This window comes from Macrosteles quadrilineatus, unplaced genomic scaffold, assembly GCF_028750875.1.
Source record: "Macrosteles quadrilineatus isolate MER2022 unplaced genomic scaffold, UCM_ALF_1.0 Scaffold_2__2_contigs__length_208266976, whole genome shotgun sequence".
Taxonomy (NCBI): Eukaryota; Metazoa; Arthropoda; class Insecta; order Hemiptera; family Cicadellidae; genus Macrosteles; species Macrosteles quadrilineatus.
Window position 1 is genome coordinate 113,513,240 of NW_026542595.1, and position 27,655 is coordinate 113,540,894.

Here is a 27,655-nt window from a genome sequence, read left to right on the forward strand (position 1 = left end):
CAATACGGTTTTAATGCTATTTAAAGGTTCTTCCAAAAGCATTCTTTATATTATATTCATCAAAAAGAAGATAAACCAGTTAACATAGGAACAATAACTCCTATGACGGACGATATAAGAAATATGTTATTCATTGAATGATCAACCATATTTTGTAACCAACTCATAATAGTCATTATTGTTTTTACACCTATTTATTACCGTATTCATTAAACAATGCTAAATGCGCACATTTTTGTAATTTCGCTCTTTTTTTCGCAGTTAGAAGAATTGTCGTAAGCCTTTAAAGCAACCGTCGATTTCGACGGGTTTTACCTAGTACTACTATAATGGTTATAGTAGTATGTTTTCTGTGACAAGGACGACTAGGAAGCACAGACATTTTAGCCAAAACACGACGGCTTAATCTTCGTCTTCGATCACCTTCCGATTGATTATACAAATTATTAACGTGTAACACTTAGGTTATGGTTTAAACGCTTGAATAAATGCAAATGTGAATGTTAATATATCTTTTGAAACGATAATATATTTCTTGGTTTCACTTATACTCTAACCATCACATAAAGCCCTCTTATGCAGTTATTAGTAGCCAAAATGGTAGGATTTGAAACTGTAAAGGGTTGATTTCTAAGTTACATCTGTACCACCCTGTTTTAGAATAAGTTGATGACTAACCCTGAGGGTTTAAACTTAAAATGTAAATGCAGGTCTCCGAAAATGCCTAAAATTACATCTCCGTGTTTTTTACTCCCCTTTTTTACGAATCAACGTGTAGCTAATCTAATTACACCAATATTTATCTTTACACAAATGTTCTCTTCACTTAAAATTGTAGGTAAAAATAATTATGAAGCTCGATGGTGAAGGTCAATAACAATATATTATATGGAACCCTGATGACTCCGCTCAATTTTGTGGATGCCTCTGCGAAAGCTACCTAGTTTAGATTATTTTATATGGGTACCATTTGTTAAATATATTAAACATTTTCATTTGTATGTCAATGCACTGTATTATAATGTCAACGTTGACTCTAGAATAGGTGCAAAGGTTAAACTCCAGGCGCTGCCGGAGCGGCATTGCTTTATTGTTTTAGAAATGCTTATATCTTAACAACGGTAAGAGATGCGGCAAAACGGTTAAAATTCAGGCACACTACGTGGGTATCAACTTTTGATCAATCTAAAAAAAATTAACATTATTTTATATGGGTACGCGGGTGAGTGATGCGAAAAGAGTTTGATTTTGAGAATATATATTGGATGGATGGGGATTGGAAATATTTATGGGGCTGGACAGTAGTATAGAACATTTTCATATGTATGTATAGGCAGTGATAAATATTAATATTGGACCATATCTTAATGTAACATTTTTTCTACCCTTTTACGTAATTAAACTCATAATCAAGAAAAGGAAACTAAATTTAATGTTAATATCAGGCTTACTATACATGGAGCTGATGAGAGGACACTTTAAGCTTACACAAGGCTGTTAAGAGGACATAAGAATAAGAGGACGGTTAAGTGTCCTCTCAACAGCCATGCCATGTGGGAAGATGTTAAAGGGACCTTTTGCTGTCCTCTTATTATCTATTTTCCCTCTCATTTGGTGGTTGTTCTATGAAGGTTGGCAATACTGACAAGTTTTACTATACCAGACGCTGTTGAGAGAACAGTCAACTGTTCTCTTATTATGTTGTCCCCTTAACAGCCTAGTGTAAGTTTATATATATATATATATATATAAATATATATATATATATGAATTTGAACGGATGGTGTTTTTGACCTCTAGGGACCTCAAAACGAAAAAAAAAATCGGTCCCGGGACCAGGTCTTACCGTGAGTACTACGGTAATAGCTTATTCCCTATATGGGAAATTCGCTAAAAAAACAAATAATTTAGTATATTGAAGTGTTTTTGAATGTTCATTGACTAGGCCTACGGAGAAAATTTAAAAAATTGTAAATTTAAAATTCCCATGTTATTCTTATGGAGAATAAATAAACTGTTTTAGTTTGCTTGTTTATGGATATATTTTATATTTTAATCAAATTTGGCAATTTGGTTTATTTCATACTAAGCTATCAATATTTCAATTAAAAAAACACACCTCAACATCTTCCCCATAGCAGCAAACCTAACTACTCACTAAAATTAATGTTATTTAAATAGGAAATAAATCTGAAAATTTATAGGGAATATTTTAGAAGAAATCAAGCCGGGTAAATGGAAATTCGCTTAGTATGCAGGTTTGCTGCGACGGGGGTATTTTAGATACAAAGTAATCTTTGAAAAGGTAAAATAGTACTGCATTGTTTTGTTATACAGAGACAAGTTTTTGAACCCTACAAAAATGTTCAATTTGCTTACGACCCTCCTCGTTGGAGATGGTAATCAGAATATATAGATAAACTTGATTTCTGAGTATATTAAGCGAATTCCAACTAGGTACCTCTAAAGTCCATCCTCTGGCGTATAAGTTCTATGGGTGGTTGAGCGCCGTATGTCTCTAGCGCCGGCATGTTGAGGTCGTCAATGAACAGAACCAACCGTTTGAGCACCGGAGGACCAAACACTCCTTTCCTGCGCCGGTCTAGCTTGGAGTCTATCAGATCCTGAAATAATCAAACAAGGTTTTTACCCTCCAATTTAATTTTTTATTTGTTAAATGGTTTCAATACCCGCATAAATATCCTTGATTACTGAAGTGGACATAATTTCAGCTGTTAGTTTGAAGTAGGTTCTGGCGTACTAGGATTGAAAAGTAATCACTTCATTTGAAGGTCATCAACAAAGTTTGATAGAAAAATACATTGAGATTTAGCAGTACCACCGTGTTAGTGTAAGCAGTTTTGTTAAGTGTAAGCAGTGTGAGGCATGTTTTACTACTATAAACAAACCCAAAACAAGTAACTATTTTATACAAATTAATATTGCTTTTATTTTATGATTTATTTTATTTTAGGATAAGTTTAACTCTATCCTAACTGATACCACCATGTTTCCTAATCGTAAGCATTTTTAATAAGTTAGGCGTGATTAATATAAATTTTTGTATGCTGATGTTTTTTAATTAAAGATTTTAAATATTCTTGCCTATTATTATTATTTTTGTATTTAAACAGTCATCTAACAATGTTACAAAATCAGGTAAAAATGTCAAACGTGCATTTCCTGTTTTGTATGAGAAGGGAAATCCCATCTCGATCTCGTCTCAAAATTTTATGAGAAATAAAAAATATCGTCTCGTTTCGAACTAAAAATCCAATCTCGTCTATCCCTGCAACGCTTAATCCTTACGACTTTTTATTCTCTTCAATTTTCATCTATGTATATATTTTGTTAGTAAATAGAAAACGTTAGCTTTCCTAAAACTTGTTTAAAGATTAGGTGAAAAATTCAAATTAATATCGTTCCTTTAGTTTAATAATTTAATGTTAGACCCTACCTGGTTTTGTGGCAAAACGGAGGACTTCGGTCCCAAAGGTAACAGGTTCAAATCCGGCAATCACCAATGGATTTTTCTTAAGTAATAATACTACAACGCTCTAGGCCTAGCCTGAAGTAATATGTAAAACGGTTCCAGAGTGTGAAAAAATGTTTGCCTCTACATACTTGCGTCTGGTTGGCCGATGTCCGTGCTGAAAAGTTGATGAAGTCGGAGAGAAACTGTTTGGGCATGTTGCGGCTCAGTTTGGACATAACAGTAACAGTCTTGCCTGTTCCTGTTGGACCGATACACAACACGTTGGCTTCGTTGGACAGCAGCGTTCCCATCAGGTGGGCGTTACGCACATTGTCTATTGTCGGTACTTCTATGTCTGCAACATTATAGGTAGATGTGTAATCTTTGCTATGATTGATTTAATACACTTGCTATGTATAAAATTTAATTTTACTGGCTTATCTTTTGTAATTCTAGTTGAGTTTTTGGGCCATAAATGCAGGTTACTAGTTATGGGACGAAAGGTCTTCAATAGCCTGCCCAAACACTAGAAGATCTTGAAATCAAGACCTGAAGAGCAATCTCAAAGACTGTCTAATGTAACAACCATTCTACTCACTAAAGGAATTCTTCTATCAATATTGTCAAGCAAGATGAAAATTCAAATTATAATCTATGTATATGACACTATTGTATTTCTTAAAGTAATCTCAATAAAGAAATTCATTGATTGAACACTGACTGAAACTTACTGGATGAGGAAGAGTTATAAGTGACAAAAATTATTGTATTTGTATTATTTCAACTGAAAACCTAAGGAAAGATCCTGACTATTATTGCAAAGTGAGGGAGCGAGCTGGTCTTGTGGATAGAGCGCGGGACTTCGGGGCCCGAGGTCCCGGGTTCAAATCCTGCCAAATCACCAATGGATTTTATTTAAGTGATAGTGCCGCAACCCCTAGGTCTAGCCTGAAGTAATGTGAAAAACAATCCCGGGCTCGTACCTAGCGTCCTAGGACAAAAAAATTAATAAAAATCTCTAACACAAACCTGAATACTTCATGTCTGCAGTTATAACATAGGTTTCTAATCCATCCATCCAATGTATCCAGCGTGGACTAGATGGTTCTCCAGTGTCCGTGCCTCCAGTGAAACCACCGTCATGTAACCTAACACATATGTGGTTAACATTGAAAACTCCACATACGAAGAGCTAGAGATACACTTTACCAACATAAAGTTTTATACATTAGTTTTGTTCATGGAAAGGCTCTAGGCCAGGATTTTGAATTATAGAAGAGGATAGTTTCTGGCGTACTTTGAGTAGTATAGGTAGGTCATAGAACTTACAGTAGAGACACAGAACACATATTTCGTCCCCTGGTGACTTTTCAAGTGTAGAGATAGTGTTCTCCCTATGGTACGAAATATTGTGTGCAGTGTCTCCTCTGTGTTACCTTAGACTATTGAAAACACCAGACATTCCAAAACCATGTTAAAGTTGTTGCCTGTTTTTTGCTCAAAATCGTCGTAGTTGATGTGAACCACCAACATATTGCACTGATCTAAATTACTAATTTCTGTTGAACAAAAGAAATATTTGACCAATTCCAAACCAATGGAGCGACTTATTGTGAGCTATAGCAACTGTCAAGACCCATCAACTATTTCAGCGACAATGTATAAGGTACGAAATAGAATTTTAGACACTAACGCATTCTGTGACTGGCTCACACAACTAAGTTCTTTTTTGTGAAAAATTGGTGACAGCTGGTCCGCATAGATATGGGATGTCTACTTCAGTATCCAATAGTTAGTGGTTTTACGTTCACCTGTACAAGGTAAGCTAGCTGCTATTCTCCTTACTCTATAATTCAAAATCCCTGTGTTTACTTTATCTATTTATAATTTGGAACAGTGTTTCCCACCTTTTTTCCTGATGTAAAACAAGTAAGTTTAAAGGAAAAAATAATTAGAGAGTACGTTCAACTCACCTGTAATCGTAAACTAGATTTTCTCCGGGAAACAGCGGCTTCATCTGAATATCTTCCTTCATTGTTTTCCGCATCCAAGAGGAGAAGAGTTCCCGAGACGAGTGGTCGCAAGTGGCTCCGACACTCCAGATAACGGCATACACAACCCAAGCTGATACCAGCTCCGCTGCATACAACAACATATAATTATGTTAGGTTAAGTAGGATTGAGTTAAAATAGAATTAGGTTTCGGTTTGTTTGATCATCATAGATTGATAAAGGGTAGGTTGGCTTGGTTTAACATCATCAAGGTTAATTTGGATTGATTGAGGTTAGGTTTGATTGGGTAGGTTAGGTTAAAATGCGTACGGCTTTGTTTTTTTATAGGGAATATTTTAGTTTTTTATGAAGGTGAGATTGATTTTGTTTAAGTGATAGTGAAAATGAGTAGTTAGAAGTAAAATATTTTGGATTAGCTTGATATGGCTAAAGTAGTACATATTTATTCTATTCAAATTCAATACAATTAAGTTCTGTTCAAATCCAAGTAGACAACGTGAAACCTTGGACAATTGATTGAACTAGAAATTCCCTATAAAGTTTCCGCCAGTTTTTGAATGAAAATGGAAGCAGTTGAATTCGGCCACCAACAAAGTACTGAAAGAAATTACCGTTTTACATCAAATACGCCAACCTTTTAACCAAGTCTACCATCTTTTATGTAACATAAACTATCGAAACAGCAAAGATGTAGGAAAAATATTATTTTAGACGGCAACATACTCTGTGATTGGCTCATTCAATTATTTTCTTTTTTCATAAAAATTGGTGACATCTGTTCCATATAGATGGAACATCTACTTCAGAATCGACAAATCAATGTCACTCACGCAGTAGGTTGAGAAAGGCAGGGGACGGAGGAGGTTTTCCGCCAGGACAGGTCAGAGGAAGCATGAAACAGTCGAGGAGACGGAGACAGGATTGAACAAGCGCAGAGTCAACGGAAGGCACCATCTCAACCATGTGACTACGCAGAAAGCGGAGTGCAGGCAGAAGATACAGAGAAAACAGCTCTCGATACAACGGTTCTAGCGACTCTCCTAACTGGTAAACATATAAAATATGTTTTAAATATTTTACTTTCTACAGCTAAATCTTCTCACAACGTCCGTGTCGAAGAGGGTTGAACATGCTTAGTGGTAAATTGAAAATGAATCCACCAAGAGCTTAAAAACCATGATAGTTCAACTACTACAATAGAATCACTCGGGGGTAATTTAACCAACTGTACATATCATAGTGATTCAGATGCCACGCTATAAAATATTTTCAACCAATCTTTATCGACATATTCATTCAAAACAGTGATGACAAATTGTTGCATGAGACCAACATTTTGTTATGAGTAAGCATTTAAATTTAATAGTCTCATGGAATTTGAAATATGCATCAGTATAGTAAAACTTTAACCTTTCTCAAAGTGCGATTAAAAGTCCGATATTCATTCCACCACTTGCTGGCATTTCGCTTCTGATGACAAGCAGCGAAATGTAGGCCTACATTGAGCTCCGTATCACACTTCAAGAACTTGGAAATCTTAAGGCTACAAAATTAATTCTTGAAACTGAAAATACACAAAATTTAACTTAGACATTTTCTTCCCATTTTCAAATAACTTTAGGACACAAATGTAAATAAAATTGTTATAGGACTTATTACCTTGGGCAGCCGTTGAAGCCAACAATTGAAGAAGGGTTGAAGTCCGAGGACGGAGGGCTCGAGGTACACCATCCCGCAGCGGCTGACAGTGGCTGGCGACGCAACGGCTAGATCTGCTACCTACAGTGCGATATTGTCATGTAGTCGTTTGAATGTTAAAGGACAGACTTTTGCCTTAGTAAAGCACTTAAAGTTCAATGGGGTCTGAGGCGCAAATAGGTTATGTAATCGGGAACAGCTCACTGACACATACTTTCCTAACTTATGTAGAAAACCACCAGTAAAAATCAAAATATCAAACAAATAAAAAAGCTATGAGATACTATGGGTTGGTACCCATATGACAAATTTCATCAAAACCAAACAAAAAGTGCAATCTGTCACATAACCACACATACACACATCACTTCAAACAAAATCCTCACATTGGGTTTGGGGGTCCAAAACTACATTTCCACCCAGAGTTCAAAATAAAATAATTTTATAATTCAAAATCAAAACTTACTTTCTCCTCCTATATATAACATTCCCGTACGGAGAAAGTTAAAACCCATCATGTGACAGACAAGCCTAGAGAAAATGTGTACACCCAACACAACAAATCTAGCCTATATAATCCTCTACATGCTACATCCTAGTTTGATTAACCACTGTTTTTATTTCTAAGATTAAAACCGTAACGATTTGGGCAATAATGATTCAAAAGTAGTAGAGAACGTGTGGCAATTTCAGTCAAAGCCATAGGTGTGATATGCAAAAAACGACTACAAAACTTTTAAAGTGCAAAATACTCTAAGTACACATAATTACCTCCAGAATCACCCTTGCATGCAAGGTTCAACAACTTAGCTTGTCTAGCACACCACCCTTTACAATATAGACTCCTTTTTCAGTGTCCATGGCATAGGCATTTTTTATAAAGTTTTTTTTTTTCAAATCACAAACTCTATTAAAGGAAAAAGTCCAAACTTTTAAATATTTTTGTAGATATGACTGGTTTTGAACCCATTCCACTCGAACAGAAGTTCGACACCCTAACCCCTAGCCTAGCAATACACCCAAAGCCAAAATACCAAACAGAGAACAGCGTGATTCTACTAACGTAAAATTAATTCCCTAAAACACTACTATAGATGTAAGATTTCTAACCTCAAACATCATAGTTTGGTTATCGGTGAGTTTGATGATCTCTCCGCTGGTCAAACAAAGCTTCTTGTTGTCGTCCAATACAGTGTTCATGTTCTCGATCCACACAGCGTCCACGGGGCCGTCAAACACGTACCAGAATTTGTCTTGGTCCGGACACGCCACGCCCACCCGGACCAAGGACGGCAGAATACCATCGGTCCTGGAAAAATCAGACATTTTGAATAGTAATTTTTCATCACTGGAAGCGAGTTGATCTGACGGTAGAGTATGGTCACTGAAGTCTCAGGTTAAAATCCCGCCAATCACCAATGGATTTTATCAATGTGATAAGGTCGCAACCCTCTAGGCCTAGTCTGAAGTAATGTATGAACGGTTCTGGACTAGAACTAGCGTCCTATGATGTGAAGGTTTATGTTTACAACCTCTGATAGTTGCCACTGATAGTGATACAATAACTCATTCTACCAACCACTCATTAACAATTAAATAGCTCACAGCTGATAAGTTGACATTCAAAGAAACAAAATTTTACTTCTTTTCTCTCTATTCTTGAACCTCATTAGTCTTTTACTAGTGTTGGAAAGTAAAAAAAAAAAAAAAAACAACGCTGTAAAGTGAATCTTTTTAATTCTAAGACCTGAGTTGAAAAGGCTAGTTTGAAAATCAGTCTTAGGTCAAATAAAATACATTAACTTATTGAGACTATTTTCATCAGCAAAATCATTAAATGAGTGTTGATGTCAAAAATAAACAGCTGATATCCTTGCCCCCAGCTGATATTATACCCCTAGGTATTAAAATAAGTATATTTCAGCTCTACAGTTCATAAATTGAAATTGAAATCAGCTGTTTTTACTGCTGTGTAACAACAAATTCCTTGTGACAGAATAAAATAAACAAACAATAATAACTTATGATTTAAGACAAATTTTTGGTAGTTTTCTTTTCAATACTCAACTAAAATAATTAATTAACGCAACATACCACTCATGAGTGAGTGCGTCGAACTCTCCATACAACTGTCCCATGGTGATGGACTTAGGGTTGAGAACCGAAGTGTGAACAGACTCGAAGGGTGACCCAGTAGGTGAAGGCTGCCCCTTCAGCGCAGTCAATGCATCCTTTAGTATCTCATAGCACTGTAAGACAAAATGTGAATTGTTAGAAATGGCGTGGGTGAAGTAAAATGTCGTAGTTTTATTATAATTTGTTTTTTTCTGTAGGGCTTGCTATCTCAATCTAGTTTATTTAGGGAGCAAGCTGGTCTATACAATAGCCTTCCTGTGTTCAGCCAATGAATTTTAAAGAAAATAGGTTTTTTGCTATGGCAGGTTCAAAAACTTGAATTATATTAAATTACTGTTATTGTAACCTACATTTTTGAGTAGGTAACATTTTTGTGCCATCCTATGCATTGTGGCATGCCAGAGTTCTTCTAAAGTTATCTTCTCGTTACTAACAATAGTCAATAGTATATTTAGAAAAAAAATATTGTGGCCGAATCAATTGAACAATACGACAACGAACACAAAACCTCGGTCTTTCTTCTTCTGTTTCATATTATGTCTGTCGTCATGTTGTTCGATCAACCTGATTGCGATACTACAGCGCATGTGTGAAATTTTTGTAAATATATATTCTATAGTGTTAGTAATGTATAGATAACTTAAGAATATGACACACAAGCTTATGAAACAAGCATAGGGCAACACAAACATCTTACCTACTCAAGAACTAGGCAACAATAACAAAAAACCCTAATCTAATACATAAAAATATCATTACAGTAATTACATATTTTATCACATCAATTTCATATTTTAAGTAGCAACATATTTGCATTGACTTTTTTATATCTGAATACAATTGCCTTATCAATTATTATCCAACATGAACAATCCAATTATAATTCCATTTTAAAACCCCACCATCATACTGTGTTGACTAAATGGGTTAAACGTAAAATAAATGGTAATAATTTACAATGTAGTTTGTACCTTAGTTTTTCCGGAGCCTGTAGGACCAACTAACATGAGTCCGTGTCTCACCACAGTCGTCTCAAATAGTTGTATAACCTTCCTCACATAATCTGCAATAAAATAGTACATAATTGTTAATACAATAGACTGCTTTTAGTGATGTAGTAAAGAAACTTTAGTTCATAAATAATGAAAAGAGGTTAATTTCATGATTTGTGATTTACTTAGGTTATACAGGGTGTCCCGGAACTCTCTACCAATATTTTAGGGCATTGCTCCTGGGTAAGAAACATAACTAAATAGCATATTTAAACTGTCCAGAAGTCCTTAGTTACTCACACAGCCGCCATTTTGTTTTTTTCAGTTATTAATTTTTTTCTAAAGAATAGTTAAACCTACGAAATGGAAACTTTGCACAAACATTTATGACAACTAGACAAAGCTACCAAAAAATTATCACGATTTTTCAAATTCATAAAACAAAATGGTGGCCATTTAAAATTTTTGTAAAATCAATGGGTTTTGAGCTATTTAAGAATAAAAATTTTAAATGACTGCCATTTTGTTTTATGAATTTGAAAAATCTTAATAATTTTTTTATAGCTTTGTCTAGTTGTCATGAATGTTCGTGCAAAGTTTCCGTTTCGTATGTTTAACCGTTCTTTAGAAAAAATTAATAACTGAAAAAAACAAAATGGCGGCTGTGTGAGTAACTAAGGACTTCCGGACAATTTAAATATGATATTTAGGTACGTTTCTTACCCAGGATCAATGCCCTAAAATATTGGTAGAGAGTTCCGGGACACCCTGTATAACTAGGCGACGAGTAATTGTTTATGATTAGATAGTTTTATTTGGCTAAACGAGGTTTTAAATTACTGAAATGACAAGAATGATATTGTAAACAAAACACGACCCCTACATAGTGCAACGGACGGAACTAACAATAAAATTGTCTTCAGCTGATCCATAAAGATGAGAAATCTACTAGGAGTATGTTTTATCCATGGTTAAAGTTAAATGGTTGTAAACAGTACAATAGCTATTACGTTAAAATATATTGATATAACATATTGTAATCCAAACGGAACCGGAAAGTGTAAAATCTTGCTAATTATAAAGAAAAAGAAAAAATATATTACCATCTACATCCTCCAGTCCGAACTGAACTGTAACGGCTCGGATAGATTTTTCCAGCTCACCGTAGTCTACCGGCTGCTCCACCATTCGGGGGAACAAATCACTGACAATACCTAACAATACATAAGAATAATAAATAGATTGTGGATTGAAAGCCACTTACATATGAATAGAATTCATCCATATAAAAGCCTGAAGCATACAATGTATAAGAGAACAAACTAATTAAGGGTTTCATATTATAAAGAGCAAGACAAAGTTTGTAAGTAGAATGGAATGTTGTAGAGCATTAATTTGTTGTGTTGGCCTACAAAAGGCTATTACTTTAAGTTACATTGGTGTAATTAAGATACATTTTATTTGAAAGAGAAACAAACATTAATCAGGATAGCCTTGGAACCCAAGCTAAGTAACTGTACAGAGAAAACATTCAGTGTACACTTAAGTGGTGTCTAGCACTAGTTGCTGGTGTCTAGGGCAAAGTTCAACAACCCCCATCGCCATCATGTATTACAACGCTTGCAGGAAGACCCTGTGCCCTGTGCGATAGAAATTTCCGCACAGTGCTTTTCCATTCAGGTTACAAATATAATCCAGCACAAAACTAGAGCTGAAAGTTCACAGTTGTCCCATGCACAAGATTCCTCTGTACCTTACTGTGGTTGACCTCAATGGTATAGATTGTACCAATTAGAGTGGCGAGCTTGGTATACACTTAACACACAAGAACTCTTCCTCTAACAATGTGCTTCTGTTACTTTGTAGTTATTTTAACAATTAATTAATTGCGGTTGGATTAATTTAACTTAATTTAATTCAAATCACATTATCCTTTCAAATCATCAATTATCTCCACAACAAAATGTAAAATTCCTTGGATTAATTTTGAATAAAAATCTTAACTGGGCATCTCAAATTGAAAATTGAAGTAAAAAATTAGACCCTTGCATTTTCTCAATAAGAATAATCTCACAAGTAACGAATCTACAAACCCAGCTAATAATATATCATGCATATTTCTCATCATTAATGACATATGGTATCTTGATCTGGGGTAACTCTCCTCATTCAAAAAAAATTTTTCAATTACAAAAAAAAAGTAATACGAATTATTGGCAAAGTTCCCTCTAGACCCCTAGTAAAAAACTGTTTCAAAACTTTAAAGTTCTTACTTTTTACGATCACTATATTTTGGAAATAGCATGCTGGGTCCATAGAAACCTCTCTACTTTTATGGAGACCCAAACTCAACATAATTACAATACAAGAAAAAAGAATATTATCAAACCTGTAGCTCATAATTTACAAATATTCGAGTCATCACCACAATACATTGGTCCAAAAATCTTAAATAACTTATCAACAAGTTTAATTACTCTAGAAAATCCCTATAAGTTTAGACTTTATTTAAAAGAATGGCTCAAGACTAAATCTTTTTTTTCATTGGCAGATTATTTTAAGGACTGCTGGAATTAGGTATAAGTAAACCTTCACACTCCTGCTGGCTCAATTTTTTTGTCATGTAACAATGTTGTATTTTGGGAAGATTCAGTTGTTTTATGTAAATACAGATGTATTAGTTTTATCTATTAGTTTTAAGTCTTTATTTAACCATTGACAATATGTCCTGTTATTATAATGTAATGACATGTAACTAAATAAATAAATAAATAAATAAATAACACCCCTAGTGGTTGGGAGTCCCCCCCCCCTCTTTGTGTTGTTGGGAGTCTTTCCTTCACCCCTCCACACCACAATCTACAGCCATGAGAGCTTTACATAAATATAAGAGTAAAGTTAAATAATTACTGAAAATTAATAAAACAGCGTACCGTTAAAGAGTTTAAGATCGTCCCTAAGGAACTTGGGAACATTGACATCACGGAGAGCTCGTAACACTATTTGCCGATCATCCATTGTCGGGTTTTCTCTTTTCAGGTTACCCGCAACAGAAATCACCGTCTTCACTGCTCGCATACCAAAATCGTAATGGTCCTGAAAACAGTTTACGCAAAATAATTGAATGAAAGGTATTTTGCATGGTTGAAGTGATATTACATAGTTGTCGGTTTAATTGATTATTTTAGTTAAGGCTAAGGTTTTAAGCTTTCCGTTTTTGGGTATTGAATGAATGATGATAGCTTTATTACTATCAAAAATCAGCTGTTCCTCTAGCCAAGATCATTTAGTAAAAGCCCAATTATTAAGGACCGGTTATCACTGTGTAAAATAATTGAACAGATGTTGACTTTTCTCAGGGTTGGACCAACAATCTTATAAAAAAAGTACTTAAGTTTGAGGTCAAGCCTCTTTTGTCAAGTTTTTGGTTCGGATTTACCAGTATCACCTCACGGGCCATTCCTGTTATTCTTTAGTGTCTCTACTAGTGACATTTCACATGATAATTAAATTATTTTAATAGAAATCAGTCCAAATCCTTATTATTTTATGTGGATGTGGATATGATGAATATTAAACACTTTTAGTCCAGACAATCATCCAATTAAACATTAATAGTATGATAAATTATATTACAAAAATAAAGATTTGAACAAGGGAACCTCACTTGACTACTAAGTTGTTCAGAGCTCAGTTTGAACGTAGTTGTGATCTTGTTGGCGAGTTCTTTAGCATTGCCAAAGCCGAAGGAGAAGAGTGAGATTTCGGCGATCAGAGCGTAGTTTGGCACCATCATAGCGACTGGGCGGAACAACGCCTTCAGGTTATCAGGAAGCTCGGTACGTCCGGCGTAACCGGGGTTCATCGTGATGAAAACCGCACAAGATGGCTTCAAAGCCACCTCAGCGCCTTCAAACATGAACCTGTTAAACAGGAAAAAGTTCCCAAAAGTGTTTTAAAGTTTTCTAAGTACAGATTAGATTAGTTGCTAAAATTATGTCAGCTAAAATTTGAAATGTTTGCCCATTCTGTTCGATTCAATTTATTTAATTCTTCAGCACTAAGACCACTTAGTTCAGCTGAAAAAACATTTTGGCTCATATCAATCAAACTCATGTTAACTTTTTTAAATGTTTGCCGATACTATTATTCTTCTTATTTAGAGTCAATTAGCCCTGATATAGAGCGTTGACAACTTGTGCAATTAATGTAATGGAAAAAGTCAAATTGTTCATGAATATAGGGTAAATAAATGAGTAATTTTGTGAGTATATATTCTTTTAGATTTTTAACATACCGCTCTGCTCTTGCTTGTTGTGCCTTCTGTATGGTTGTGATCTGTTGCGCGACGACCGACAACACTTCTATGTCAATCCTGTTGAACTCGTCGAAACACGCCCACGCTCCTGAACTACAAAACAAACAAAAAACGATTACATTAAAAAGTTCCAATGGTAATTTTTTGTGTCATGCATGCTAGGGGAAAAGTTGAATTACTGACCTAAAAAATACAAAACAGTTCTCATGTTGCAATTTATTTATTTTCAAGGTATTTAAGTTTTATCTTGATGGTGGGTTAGTACATACTCTCAAAGACAATAAATTGTCAATGGTATACCCATAGTTAACAAAAGTGGTATACGGGGTGTCCCACGAAGGGGTTTAAACGTTTGATTTTATATTACGTGCCCATTCATGCATCGAATTTTTTTAAACTTTACACAGTTTAAGAAGTAGGATATAAAAATATTCTGGAAAAATTTCAACTCCCTAACCTTAGTAGAAACAAAATGGCGGCATATTGAAAAACGATGCTTGAAAAAGATTAAAGAAGGTATTTTTGGTTTTATCAAAAATTTTTATTGTTACTTTCAAGGGCAATATGACATAAATAAAAAAAACTAGAACATAGCCTTAATGGAAAACCTTAATGTCCAAAATTATTCAAACTGTAACCCATCCACAGCACGTAACAAATGATTCGTAAGCTCTTAGAAAGAAACTCTGCGATATTCGAGGAAGTTTCTCACCTATTGATCGTTTTAGTTCCTTATCATTATTGAAGCTGTGGGTATAAACTTGTTCCTTCAAGAAATCCCATAAAAAGATGTCGCAAACAGTTAAATCAGGTGATCGGGGTGGCCAATCTAAAAAATCATTTCCACGATCAATCCAACGGCCATGAAGGTTGCCATTTAGTAATTGCTTCAACAGGATTTGCGAAATGAGGTGGTGCACCATCTTGTTGAAAGAATGCTTGATTCATTTTTGGTACCGTCAAATGGGGCAAGACCTGTTCATTTAAAACTCATTTTACAATCAAATAGCTGTTCTTCAACAATGAGCGTTAGAACCGCAACGTAGTAAACAAATCAGATAATTAATCGTGAAAGTAGTTTTTATAGGAAGCAAATTATTAAATTTTTCAATAAGCCGCCATTTTGTTTCTACTAAGGTTAGGGAGTTGAAATTTTTCCAGAATATTTTTAGAACCTACTTTGTAAACTGTGTAAAGTTTAATAAAGTTCGGTGCATGAATGGGCACATAATATAAAATCAAACGTTTAAACCCCTTCGTGGGACACCCTATACATGTCAATGCTGTGTTATCTTGTATTCAAATACATACTAGACTTATATTATGCATTAGAAAAAACATTCTCGTGAAGATTTGCAGATTATTTAAACCTAAATACTATTTTTATTTACTTTCTTAATATACATTTAAAAACCTGAGACATTTTACCTAGCCAATCCCTTGAAGAACTTCCCCATGGCCATAAAATCCAGTTGGTCAGAACAGTTGAACACGACGCATTGGATGGCAAACGCCTTCGCCAGGTCCTTCAAACAAAATATGTTGACAAAGAAACACAAATAAAACTTGTGGTTGAAAAATCCTCACTAACAATAAATGAACTAATTTAGATTTTCAAGGAGCTTTCTTGTGATAGCAGACGTAGATTGAACGGGAAGGAGTCCACTGCGGCATAAGCAACACAAAATATTTTACACTTAAGGCTATTTAACTTATTATTTACACTATTTAAATATGTCTGTCACTAAGGTTCTAAAACAAGAAGGGTTTGGGAAGAGAGTAGTTAATTGATTAATCTTCTAATTTACATTCTTAGTAAACCTTGTGACGCTATTATACAGATTTTCTGGACAAAATCAAGATGAGTTGATTTGAAGTGTGCAATATGACCTTACCTTGGTCGTCTCAGTCTTGCCAGTCCCCGCGGGGCCGGCCGGGGCTCCCCCAAACTTGAGATGCAACGCCCCCGTCAGCGTGAGGTAACATCTGTCCGTTAGCGGAGTTATCACGAGCCGACCGCTGTTACCGAGGTACTCGTAACCGTAAGGGAACTCTGCGTTGACGGCACGGACCTTCAGGTTACCTTCCACCCAGTAATATCTGTTGCAACATAATAAATAGATTACATTAACATTTATTTTTAATTCCTTTGGATCTACAAAATTGACTAATACGGATTTACAATGCATGAAGTTCCGATTGTAACAAACAAGATGCTACGTTTTTGGTGAGATGTAAATGCACCCCAGTTCAGATTATACATTAAATCCACTTTAAGCACAACACTTTTAAAGGGAAAACAGTCCAAGCCACAAAATTTTGTTTATTTATAGGGGATTAAATCAGCCACTCTTGCACAGAAGTGTGATACACTAGCAACGCAATCAATACGTACATGTACTCAGCAAGCGCTTTTGTGTGTGTGTTTTTTTTTTTAATATATGGTTCTATCTGTGGTTTTATTTGTGATTTTCAGCTGGCTTGAATCGTGTACTAGTCTTGTTATGCTTTCTGTACTTTCCTTCTCGCCTGACAACAGGATCAGATTTCAGATTCCAAAATTTGTGCGAAACCCTTTTCTTTACCGATCGTGATAGAAAATTACCTCAAAAATTTCACAAATAACATTAACTCATCACAAAAACTGAACTTTAAGCAATAAACTCAACAAGAAGAGACAATAAGTGTAACAAACACTAGAAACAAAGGGTAGTAACAGTTATTGAGCTTGCACATGCACAAAAGACTAAGGGAGCAACCAAGAACAATTAATGAACATCATTAGTGACTTTTCAAGAGACAAACGACCTACCTGAGTTGGCTGATCCAGTCGAACTCGTTGACATTCTGCACATTGAGTTGGACGAGGTTGAACAGAACGTCTCTGGCGTGAACCTCAATGACAATCAACGCAGACAACACCTGACGTTGTATCCTGGTTAGTTTACCTCTCACTAGGCCTCTGAGTCCATCCAACTGTGAACATGATATAGATGAGATACTCAAGTCCATCTAACTGTGAATGGGATGTAGTGGTAAGGATAAAAAGCAGGAGATTGAGATGGGCTGGACATGTGTGGAGGAGATATTACCCATTAATAAGTTGTAGACCAGAACAAACCAGAAGGCAGACCACTCTGCATGCCGAGACTGCGATGGAGGAGTCAGGTGCTGCCATATCCTTGGCTGCGTTGCACACTACATCCGAGAATAGAGAAGAGTGGAGAAGCATCGTTGGCGAGGCCGAAAACTTTCTGAGGTTTCAATGGCCGAGGAGGTAAGGTAAGGTTCTAGCTGAATTCTATGCCTTTACAAAAAATTCCTTACCACTCGATTGGCTTTCATTTAAAACATTATCAAATTTTTGTAAATAATGTCACATTTTGAGTATCTTGTGCCCTAGTGGACGCTTCTCCATTCAGTTAAGCCTGGTATACAAAAAGCATTAGAACCTAGGCCCTTGAACATATAACATCCTTTAACAATTCATACATAAATTTAGCCACCAAAGAACGACATAACAAAACTTATTGCATTCTGAACTTTACAACCAATAAGTATTGCTTTCACCCTGCCCTTCACCCATTACTCGTAAATATTTCCCTAATTCCCATCAGTCGTCAATACCTGGGCCAACATCTCCTGATAGTACGCCTCCAACGTGTGCGTGTGTATTCCCTCCTCTACGTGAGCTGACCAGTACGTTTGACATCCGGCGATGACGAGCTGTCCAGGCCATTCCAGCACCCACCGAGACCTCTCCTGGTGTTCTATGGTGTTCAGCGCCTTTTCCAGCGTAGCGCAAAGGGTGTTCCTCATCACTTGCTCCACCTTGAAAAGCCGTAAAAACTGTTAGCAAAATAATGAAATTTGCACATTGACTATGATTTTCTGGTCTACTTTAAATGTTCAATACATATTTTGACAGAATTAATCTAAAATCTATCATTAAAGGATACTCAACATCTTTTATAACAAGTCTTGCTCAATTTTACAGTTTTAAATGTTTAAATGCACCTAGGAACTGTAAACATACTTTGAGCAGCCAAGCTTCCACCATTCCTGTCGGGTACATGTCAGGTATGAGGTCTACGCATTCTCCTTCTGCCGAGAACATCTTTGTGATCCTCAGATCTGGCTCAAAGTGAAGCTGAAAAAATATTAATCCAATTACTCACTGAATACTGTATATTTTTAATGTTTTACAAGCACGGGAAAGAACAGATTCCTAAAGGGAATGGAGTTTTTAAGTTCTGCTGCATCCTCTAACAATCTCTGTTTTTTAGGTACAACAGCCCAGTTTCCAAATGGAAAAACAAATGAATGATTTAACAACTCACCAAGCGTACAGAGTGTACTGAGTGTTTTTGTAAATGTTATAAGAATTTCATGTCTATGAGTGAAAACCATCGTGCAAGTCAAGCTCATTTTCGGACTACGGCCTTGTCAAAATCAATTAAATGTTTCTGTTTGCCCAGCCTCAATGTAGATTACCAATTAATTTGATACATCGACTTTGTTTAGCTCAAGTCACCATTACATCAAGGCACAAAACGTGAACAGAAGTATTTTGTTGATGTTGACACAATGGTTGCCCAAAGACCTTGAATCTGCTAAATAAAGGCATATTCGTATTTTCAAAATATTTTAATAGGAATTTTTGTCTAAATGAAGTTTGAAATGCTCCTCAAAATGACTGTAAATTGTAGTGTTTTAAGCAGCAAAAAATATTCTGAAGTCTTTTAACGGATTTATTTTTACCAAATTTTTCTTACTTACTCTATTAGGGCTAGAAATCTTGATGAGTTTTGGCCTGCTGCATCCATTGAAGCCATCGGCTTTGTCTTTCGCTTAGTCGATTCTCCTTCCTAAACTATGAATGTCTTCCATAACACCATCCTTCCTTCACTTACAAGGTCTACCTGACCGAGAAGGATGGCTATTAGAATATTCTCACCGTTATAAAATTTTGTTCCATGGTAAGATTTAAATCCTTACAAACCTTAAAAATCTTAAAGCAAACCTAACCTCACCTTTGCGATGTTCTCGAAACACTTGCGTAGATGAGGCTGAACAGCAAGTGGGTTACGGCCTTGCGACAATATCTCGAGAAGTTCGTCATCGCTGAGGAAATAAAACCTAGGGAAGCTGGACCTCTTGGTCTCCAGGTAATCTGAGAGTCCTTTGTACACCATATCCAGCAGCTTGTTGTTATCCTTTAGTAGATCTAGGAGGCGCTTGTCTGGGCAGAAAGACATTATCTGCGGAAAACAACGTACAGACATCACGATGATTATTCATTTATTTGTTTACGCACAGTGAAGTAAGGTATAGCGAAAACTTGCTTATGGTACAATCGTGCTAAGCTCTAGTATGTTGTGCTGGAAATATAATTATGATGAGCAAGGAACAGGCGGAGCGGCAAGAACTGTGCAGAAATTCCTATCGCACAGGGTCTTCCTCCACCATGATTGTTGTAGTATATGATGGAGAGGGAGGACGGTGTTGGACTGTCCTATACACCAGTGACTAGCGCTAGACACCAATTAAGTGTACCATTGAATATGCCCTCTATACCTTACTTCTCCGGGATTGTAAACTGTGGAACGGTTCTAAATCTGTTTCATTTTGATATGATCAACCAGAATACAACACAAAGATTAATACGCTTGATGAAAATATATATGAAAATGTAAAGAAACATCCAGAAGTGTCATTTGATCCTGTAAATCCAAAAAACTTGGTATCCAGGGATAGTCAACAACTTACCTTTGGTGTTTCAAAGGCTAGCTTCATCGTTCTCCTCCACGCTCGTTCCATTGTATTGAATTTCTTACTCTCGAGAGGCAGTTGGTTCTTAATGTCTTCACTTTTGAAAATCGGCTCGAGGTACATCCATGTTCTATGAAAAAATCAAATATGTTTACCTTTCTCATTAAATGACCTTTTCATAAACTAATTATCAAATCTCTGATTTTGAGGAAACGTACAGTGCTCTTACAAAAACCCAAATGTCAATATTCGGTACAACCCCGCTAATCCGTTACCTACAGGACCAAGGCCGTGGTCGTAACAGTAAAAATGTTTGATTATCCGAGGAACAGCTAGTTTAGGATTTTTTCCATGATCGCCAAAGACGGTGGTGCAGTTTTCCATGACTGCAGGATTACCCTAAGATTTCCCCGCTATTGCGGAAGATGATAGTAATATCCCCATGGCCCATGACCAAAGAAAACGTTCAATATTTTACACGATTGTGCAAGACGATGATGATGTCTCCATTACTGTTGAGCATATTTCGGGCTTTGTAAAGATCGCAGAAAACGATTATGATGTTTCTGTGACCTTAGGGGATAAACAAGATTTTTGCCCCGATTGCGGGGGACTGTGATGATGTCAACATTTACATTGTAATCAATAGACAATGGCATGGTTGGACTAGGAAAGGTTGGCTAAAAGATGTTTTACTGTAATAACAACAACCATAATTTTAAAACAACAAAATTGTAAATGTGATCAACTTACTTCTGGCACTCGGACCATTCCTCGATGACTTGCTGTGTGAGACGCAGTTTGTCCTCCCACTCTGCCAGACGCTCCTCGAAGGCTCCCTTGAAGGGACTGAAGGATAGTTGCTGAGTAGCTACAATGTGGTCGTCTAGCATCTGCACCATGTCATCCGTCACCTTCATTATGTATGTACCTGCGGCAGACGACAGTGTTAACTACACAAGCTGAGCTCCTCGAAGGCTCCCTTGAAGGGACTGAAGGATAGTTACTGAGTAGCTACAGCAAGGTCGTCTAACATCTGCACCATGTTATCTGTCACCTTTATTATATACTAGCTGTACCCGCGGGCTTTGCCCCGTTTAACATCATAAGTATTCGCATGGCTCATTCACGTCCTGGTTGAAGTTCGTTCGCTACGCTCACTCACCTTTAGGTTGGAGCTCGTTTGCTGCGCTCACTTGCCTTCAGGTTAGCTCGTTCGCTACGCTAACTCGCCTCCAGGTTGAAGTTTGTTCGCTACGCTCACTCACCTTTTTGTTGGAAATTAGCTGTTGTCATAAATAAAAAAAAAATAATAGTGCTGCAACCTGTTGGTAGTCCTTGTAACTTTTATGCTATTGAACATCATAGAACAGAACCAACTTGTTTAATTGAAACAGCTGTTAAGATTCATTAATTCCTTTTAAATATGAAAAACCATAAGGTTAACATGGGGAACTACAGAGCCACTGGGGCGGAGCCCGAAAGGATTTTTGGGATAATAATATGCTTTAATGTTAATCGGGAATGTGAGCTATCATCATGCCAAATTTCAGCCCAATCCGTCCAGTAGTTTATGCGTGATTGAGCAACACACACACACACAAACACACACACAAACTCACAAACTTTCAGATTTATAATATTAGTAAGATAAGATGTACCTGCGGCAGACGACAGTGTTAACAACTACACAATGTTATTGGACTTTACCCAAACAGACCTCATTCAATTTACCCCACAGAGGTTTGATGCCAAATTAAGTTGTGCTAATTTCTTTTACATTAGTAAAGTAGTTGACCTGTTGTTAACTAGATAAGTAGTTTCTGAAATACCGTCCCTAAAAGTTTTTATCAAATGTTGTCACAGTTAAATATCACAAAGTCAACCTCCAGAAGTCCAACCTAAACATTTGTGGCCGAGTCATAAATAAAATAAACGGTATCAGCATTCTGACACATACTTTCTCCCATAAGTTTGTCAACAACCTTTATCATGTGTAAGCGGTGAGAGTAAATATACGGAAATGGGATATGTACAAATTTCTTCAGAATTTAAAGGATATAACATACTAAATTTCATCAAAATCGTTCGAGCCAATTTTGGGAAAATCTGATTTTCCGTAATTTATTGGGGTTTTTATGGGAAAGTAACATAATTTACAATAACTTTTGAACCGTAATTTTTACAGAGATGGGATTTGTACCATTTTGTTCAGAATATAAAAGACTATAACATACTCAATTTTTATCAAAATTGTTCGGGCCATTTTTGGGAAGATTCAATTTTTCCATTATTTTATGTGGTTTTATGGGAAAATCCCCATTAAAAATAAAAATTTCTAAAAAATGAAAAAAAACTATCAAAATTGTAAGGACCATAACATACTATGTTAAATCAAAACCGGATTTTTGTCTACAATCCTTTTTTCGTTATTTTATGGGGTTTTATGGGAAAATAACATAATTTACCATAACTTTTGAACCGTAATTTTTACAGAAATGGGATTTCTACCATTTTGTTCAGAATTAAAAGGGCTACAACATACTAAATTTTTATTAAAATCGTTCGGGCCGTTTTTGAGAAAATCAGATTTTTCCGGTTTTTTATGGGTTTTTATGGGAAAATCCCCATTAAAAATCAAAATTTCAAAAAAATGAAAAAAACGCCTGGAGATACCATGGAAAAGAACCTACATACCAAATTTCATTTAAATCGGACCACAGGTGTAGTCTCTAGCTCTGTACACATCCAGACACACAGACACACACACAGACACACACACAGACACACACACACAGACATCACTTCGAAAACCACTTTTTTGGGTCCAGAAGGACCCAAAACGAATATATCCACTCAAAACTCAAACTCGAAAATTTTGACGAAAACAATACTTTCTCCATATACTATGGTATAGGGGGAGAAAGTAAAAGTAAACTATTGCAACCATTCCATCCACTTACCTAATAAAGTTGTAGTGTAAACGAATAGAGACAGTGCTTGATTTGTAAAAATTGAGGTGCCGGAACTGTAACCTATTTAATATGATTGGTACCTATTTATCCCAATATTTTTATCTTTCCGAAAGAAAGGTACCGGAACTCCGTTCAGTCGCATTCTTCCGCAAATCGAGCACTGAATAAGTTGTCACGACTCATGAATACAGCAGATTTTAAGTGTAACACTTTTATTTTCTTTCTTTGTATTAGCTTAGCAAGTTCCCTTCTCTTTATATGTATATGCCTTTTTATACCCTTTCTAACATTAAGTTTGACTACAGTATTCACAGACAACCCAAGTTGTACTAACCAGTGGCCTTGTACGGAGATACGTCCAAATTGACCGATTCCCACTCAGCCTCCATTTTGTCCAACGCCTGCTCAATCACATACTCCTTAGCTGCTTCTTCACTCAACTTTACCGCAACGTCCGTGTGATCCATCAGGCCCAGCGACAGACAGTTGTTGAACGTCGTCAACGATGTCATTTTAATCTTAATACCTGCAGAGAAAAGATTTAAATTCTTAAGATCTTTATTCTCTGCCCATCTTAAAATCCTAGGATGCTATGATCTAGCCTGAAACCATTAGACACATTACTTCAGGCTACGCCTAGAGGGTTACGGTGTTACAATAGACCCCCTAATATCCGGCCTCGGAATTTCCGGTCCTTGATTTATCCGGTCTCTTCCCGGAATCAATACCAAAAATATTTCCCACAGCTGTACACGTAGTCTCCATGATTTGAGCGTTTTTATGTTCATGTACATTTTTGGTGCACTACTCATTTGAGCTATTAGACTCCCAAAAGAGACTTAAACACTACTGTTAACCAATCACAAGTTGTTGTTAGATACAAATTTATAGTTTTTAACAGGTTGGTTTATCCGGCCAGAGGCTCGGTCCCTTGTAGGCCGGATATGAGAGGTTATACTGTACCACATAGCTAAACACACATTTGTGAATTGCAGGATTAGAACCCAAAACCTCTGGAATATCAAACCCAGTATTCTACCACTAGACCATCTTGCTGCCCCTTATTGGTCAGATAGATTTTGGCCAGATTCATATCAAATTTTCTTCATATTACAATTACAAACAAGTATACTGCAATGATTTTCTTTCTATCTACACACTGCATTAATATGACGTGAATTGAATAAATAAAAAACAATATTAGGCCTATCTGTCATCAGCATGGACTGTGGTCGACGTCCACTAAATAATACAGATTTCTAGAACATACTGTGTTTAAATAGTAACACTAATATTTAATAGTGTAATGACAATGAGTTTAAATGACATATCAACATACCAGTTTTCTCTGTAAGATCCTCCCAGTGTCGTTGTCGCATGCCCGGGTTCCTCACAGCCAAAATCAACGGCATGTACGGCTTAAACTGGTCGATTTCTTCTTTTACTCTACAAGCGATTTCTTGAACAACTGCACAAAAATTGTTATTCAAATTGTTATCTTAGCAAAAATAATCCTAATTTGTTTAACTGAGTATGTACATTTAAGGTATGTTTCAGTGGCAGCCTAAACATTTAATTTTGGGGAGGGAGGTGGATTTGAATTCTTTTACTTTGTTTTATCCTTCTCTTTCCAACCCATTTTTATTTCTCCCTCCACAGATCCACAATTCCATCTATGTTTTGACCTATTTATTCTTGCAACAAGTTTATCCTTTATAAATAAAACTATGTATCGATCGCCGTTATTCCGCAGCTTACCTGGCATTTCTACAAATGTGCGATAACATTTGCTAATGATCTTGTAGGATTCAGAGACGTTCCTTTCCATCGCTTCTCCGTCCAAGTTCACCAATGGATTATCCATGTATATCTGGTAAGACTTCAGCCAGTCTGTCGGCAAAGTAGGTTTTAATATTAAAGTTTGTATATAAAAAACAGAGAGATTTTGTAACATAGACTCTAGACTCAAAGGTAACAAGAAGAAAAACGTTGGATTAAGGATGCTTGACAGCACCATATTGGTTATCAATTGTCTGGCTAACCGAATGATTATTTTGCTTGCCATCAAATCTGAGAGTCGCTGGTTCGATCCTGAACGAGATTGTAGTTCCATGTTAAAACGGCTGTAATGAGGATTAATTGTGGCTTGCTCACCACTACAAGTCTTGACCTACAATCTTGGTTTATAAATCCTACACAAAAATCCTGTTAACGTTCTTAAAAAAAAATTATCTCGATTTCCTATGATGGCAACATGTAGTTGAATCTATTTTATTTTATATCACCTATCGAGAATCTTTTATACCATGGTTAAAATTTACTCTTTGCTGTGAATAAAAAAATCTATCTTACAGCAAACTTCTTACCAGAGGCTGTCGTCCACAAGTTTTTATAAGGTTCAAACTCGTTGGAGAGTTTCCTAATTTGGTCGAAAGGAGTTACAGGCATGCCGAACAATTTCTGCCTCGAGTTCAACAACTGTCCGAACTCTTGAGTTTCTTTGATTAGTTTCCAAGCTCTTCTGACGTCCACGGCTATCTCATGAACCTGGAATGAATGAGGATAGCAAGGATTGAAGGATAACATTTTAAATATCCTTAACACTACTCGTAGTTACACTACTGTTAAAATTATGTTTGTTCATTTATTGCCTACATCCTAGTAGGCCTACGCTAAGCTTTAGCCTAGAAGACATCCAGATATAACAGTACTTAAGGCTAGGCCTAGAGGGTTGCTGAATTATTACAAACAAATTCCACTGGTGATGAACGGGATTTGAACCCAAGACCTTGGGTACCGATGCCCTGCGCCCTCTTACCTTGGAGAAGTCGCTCTGCTGAGCTAGTTGTGTTATGGTTCCGGTTATCAACTCTATTCTGTCCTGTAAGGTAAATTCATCCTCTATCTGCAATTTCTGGAAGATCTCCGTCTCCAGTTCCAGTTGACGTTCTACCTCTTCTATTTTGAGCGTCAATCGGTTAGGCCAGCTCAGCGCCTCCCATTTGGCCTCAAATTCTTCCTGGTCCAAAGCAAACCAGAAGGAGTCCAGCAGGTCGTACTCCTGTGGAAAATTTGGTGTTTATCATGATGAAGAAGATCAATACTTTAATTTATAACTATTTACAACAGATAATCCTAATCCTGACTTATGTGCAAGGCATGCCTTACTCCAAAAACAAAGGATTATAGAAATGTCACAAGGTGATGATGGTTTGCTCAAGGACCTACTTATCAAGGATCATTTCAATTATCAAGGACAGCTGGGCCCAGTTGGAGCCATCAAAAAGCTACTCATTTTTCTCAGAACCAAACCAGCATTGCAGAATCAACATAAATAAAGTATTTAATTTATTAATTGCTTAGATCAATCAACAACATCATAATGGAGATTTTCCTACACAATAAGGTTTTTAAGGGTAGAGTGAAGGTAACACGTCAAACCCACAAGGAGGTAGTGTCTTGGATGGATGGATGGATGGATGGATGGATGGATGGATGGATGTGTGGATGGATGGATGGATGGATGGATGGATGGATGTGTGGATGGATGGATGGATGGATGTGTGGATGGATGGATGGATGGATGGATGGATGGATGGATGGATGAATGGATGAATGGATGTATGGATGAATGGATGAATGGATGAATGGATGGTCAAGTCACACCCTCCAGCAGATAACGCCTTTGATGGATGAATGGATATATGTATGAATGGATGAATAGATGTGGATGGTCATCTCAAACTCACCAGCAGATAACGTCTTGCTGTGTCGTCAAGTCCTCGTACAGTGAGAGGAATCGTCTCCATCCATTCTCGCATCTCCACCAGCAGTTCTATTGTTGCCGGTTTCTCACACAGCCGACGGTAAATCGTCTTGTATTCTTCCATCACCTAAAACAGTTGATGAATTATGAATGTAACATTTAGCACAAGGGCCAACAGTTGAAATATTATTTAAGTAGATAGCAGGCTTACGGGAAGAGTCAAAACTGGCCAAGAAACACAAAAATTAATTTTTTTGTGTATTGTCTACAGTTTTGTGTTTCCTGTTACAGTAGATTTTTCCCATTCAGATTTGCCTGCTGTCCTCACAAAAATCCTAAAAAGTTTACAATTAATTTATGTTGCGACCATCAAAAATTTGAACCTAGGCTGTAGCTAGTCATCTAGGGTTCTATTATGGAAAGATTGCACAACACAAAGAATTGGAAAATCAAATAAGCAGAAGTGGAGGTTAAAATACTTTAGATTAGTTTTCATGTCCTAAAATATCG

At 36.4% G+C, this 27,655-nt stretch overlaps 1 protein-coding gene across 1 annotated transcript in view; it reads right to left on the bottom strand.

Annotated features, from left to right (window-relative positions):
- Positions 1-27,655, bottom strand: part of LOC128986185 (dynein axonemal heavy chain 1-like) — a 70,221-nt gene that overhangs the window by 38,425 nt on the left and 4,141 nt on the right. Inside the window, exons 7-33 of the mRNA XM_054406381.1 lie at positions 27,129-27,272; positions 26,198-26,440; positions 25,746-25,926; positions 25,138-25,269; positions 24,719-24,847; positions 23,714-23,905; positions 21,158-21,335; positions 20,402-20,534; positions 19,666-19,893; positions 18,669-18,782; positions 18,260-18,463; positions 17,445-17,608; positions 16,528-16,732; positions 16,061-16,158; positions 14,612-14,725; positions 13,982-14,237; positions 13,248-13,410; positions 11,418-11,528; positions 10,294-10,385; positions 9,281-9,435; positions 8,297-8,495; positions 7,148-7,267; positions 6,319-6,532; positions 5,449-5,614; positions 4,505-4,623; positions 3,625-3,830; positions 2,462-2,624 (exon numbers count right to left, since the gene is read on the bottom strand). Coding sequence (XP_054262356.1) covers positions 2,462-2,624; positions 3,625-3,830; positions 4,505-4,623; positions 5,449-5,614; positions 6,319-6,532; positions 7,148-7,267; positions 8,297-8,495; positions 9,281-9,435; positions 10,294-10,385; positions 11,418-11,528; positions 13,248-13,410; positions 13,982-14,237; positions 14,612-14,725; positions 16,061-16,158; positions 16,528-16,732; positions 17,445-17,608; positions 18,260-18,463; positions 18,669-18,782; positions 19,666-19,893; positions 20,402-20,534; positions 21,158-21,335; positions 23,714-23,905; positions 24,719-24,847; positions 25,138-25,269; positions 25,746-25,926; positions 26,198-26,440; positions 27,129-27,272 — 4,423 coding nt within the window. The remainder of the gene's footprint in view (positions 1-2,461; positions 2,625-3,624; positions 3,831-4,504; positions 4,624-5,448; positions 5,615-6,318; positions 6,533-7,147; positions 7,268-8,296; positions 8,496-9,280; positions 9,436-10,293; positions 10,386-11,417; positions 11,529-13,247; positions 13,411-13,981; positions 14,238-14,611; positions 14,726-16,060; positions 16,159-16,527; positions 16,733-17,444; positions 17,609-18,259; positions 18,464-18,668; positions 18,783-19,665; positions 19,894-20,401; positions 20,535-21,157; positions 21,336-23,713; positions 23,906-24,718; positions 24,848-25,137; positions 25,270-25,745; positions 25,927-26,197; positions 26,441-27,128; positions 27,273-27,655) is intronic.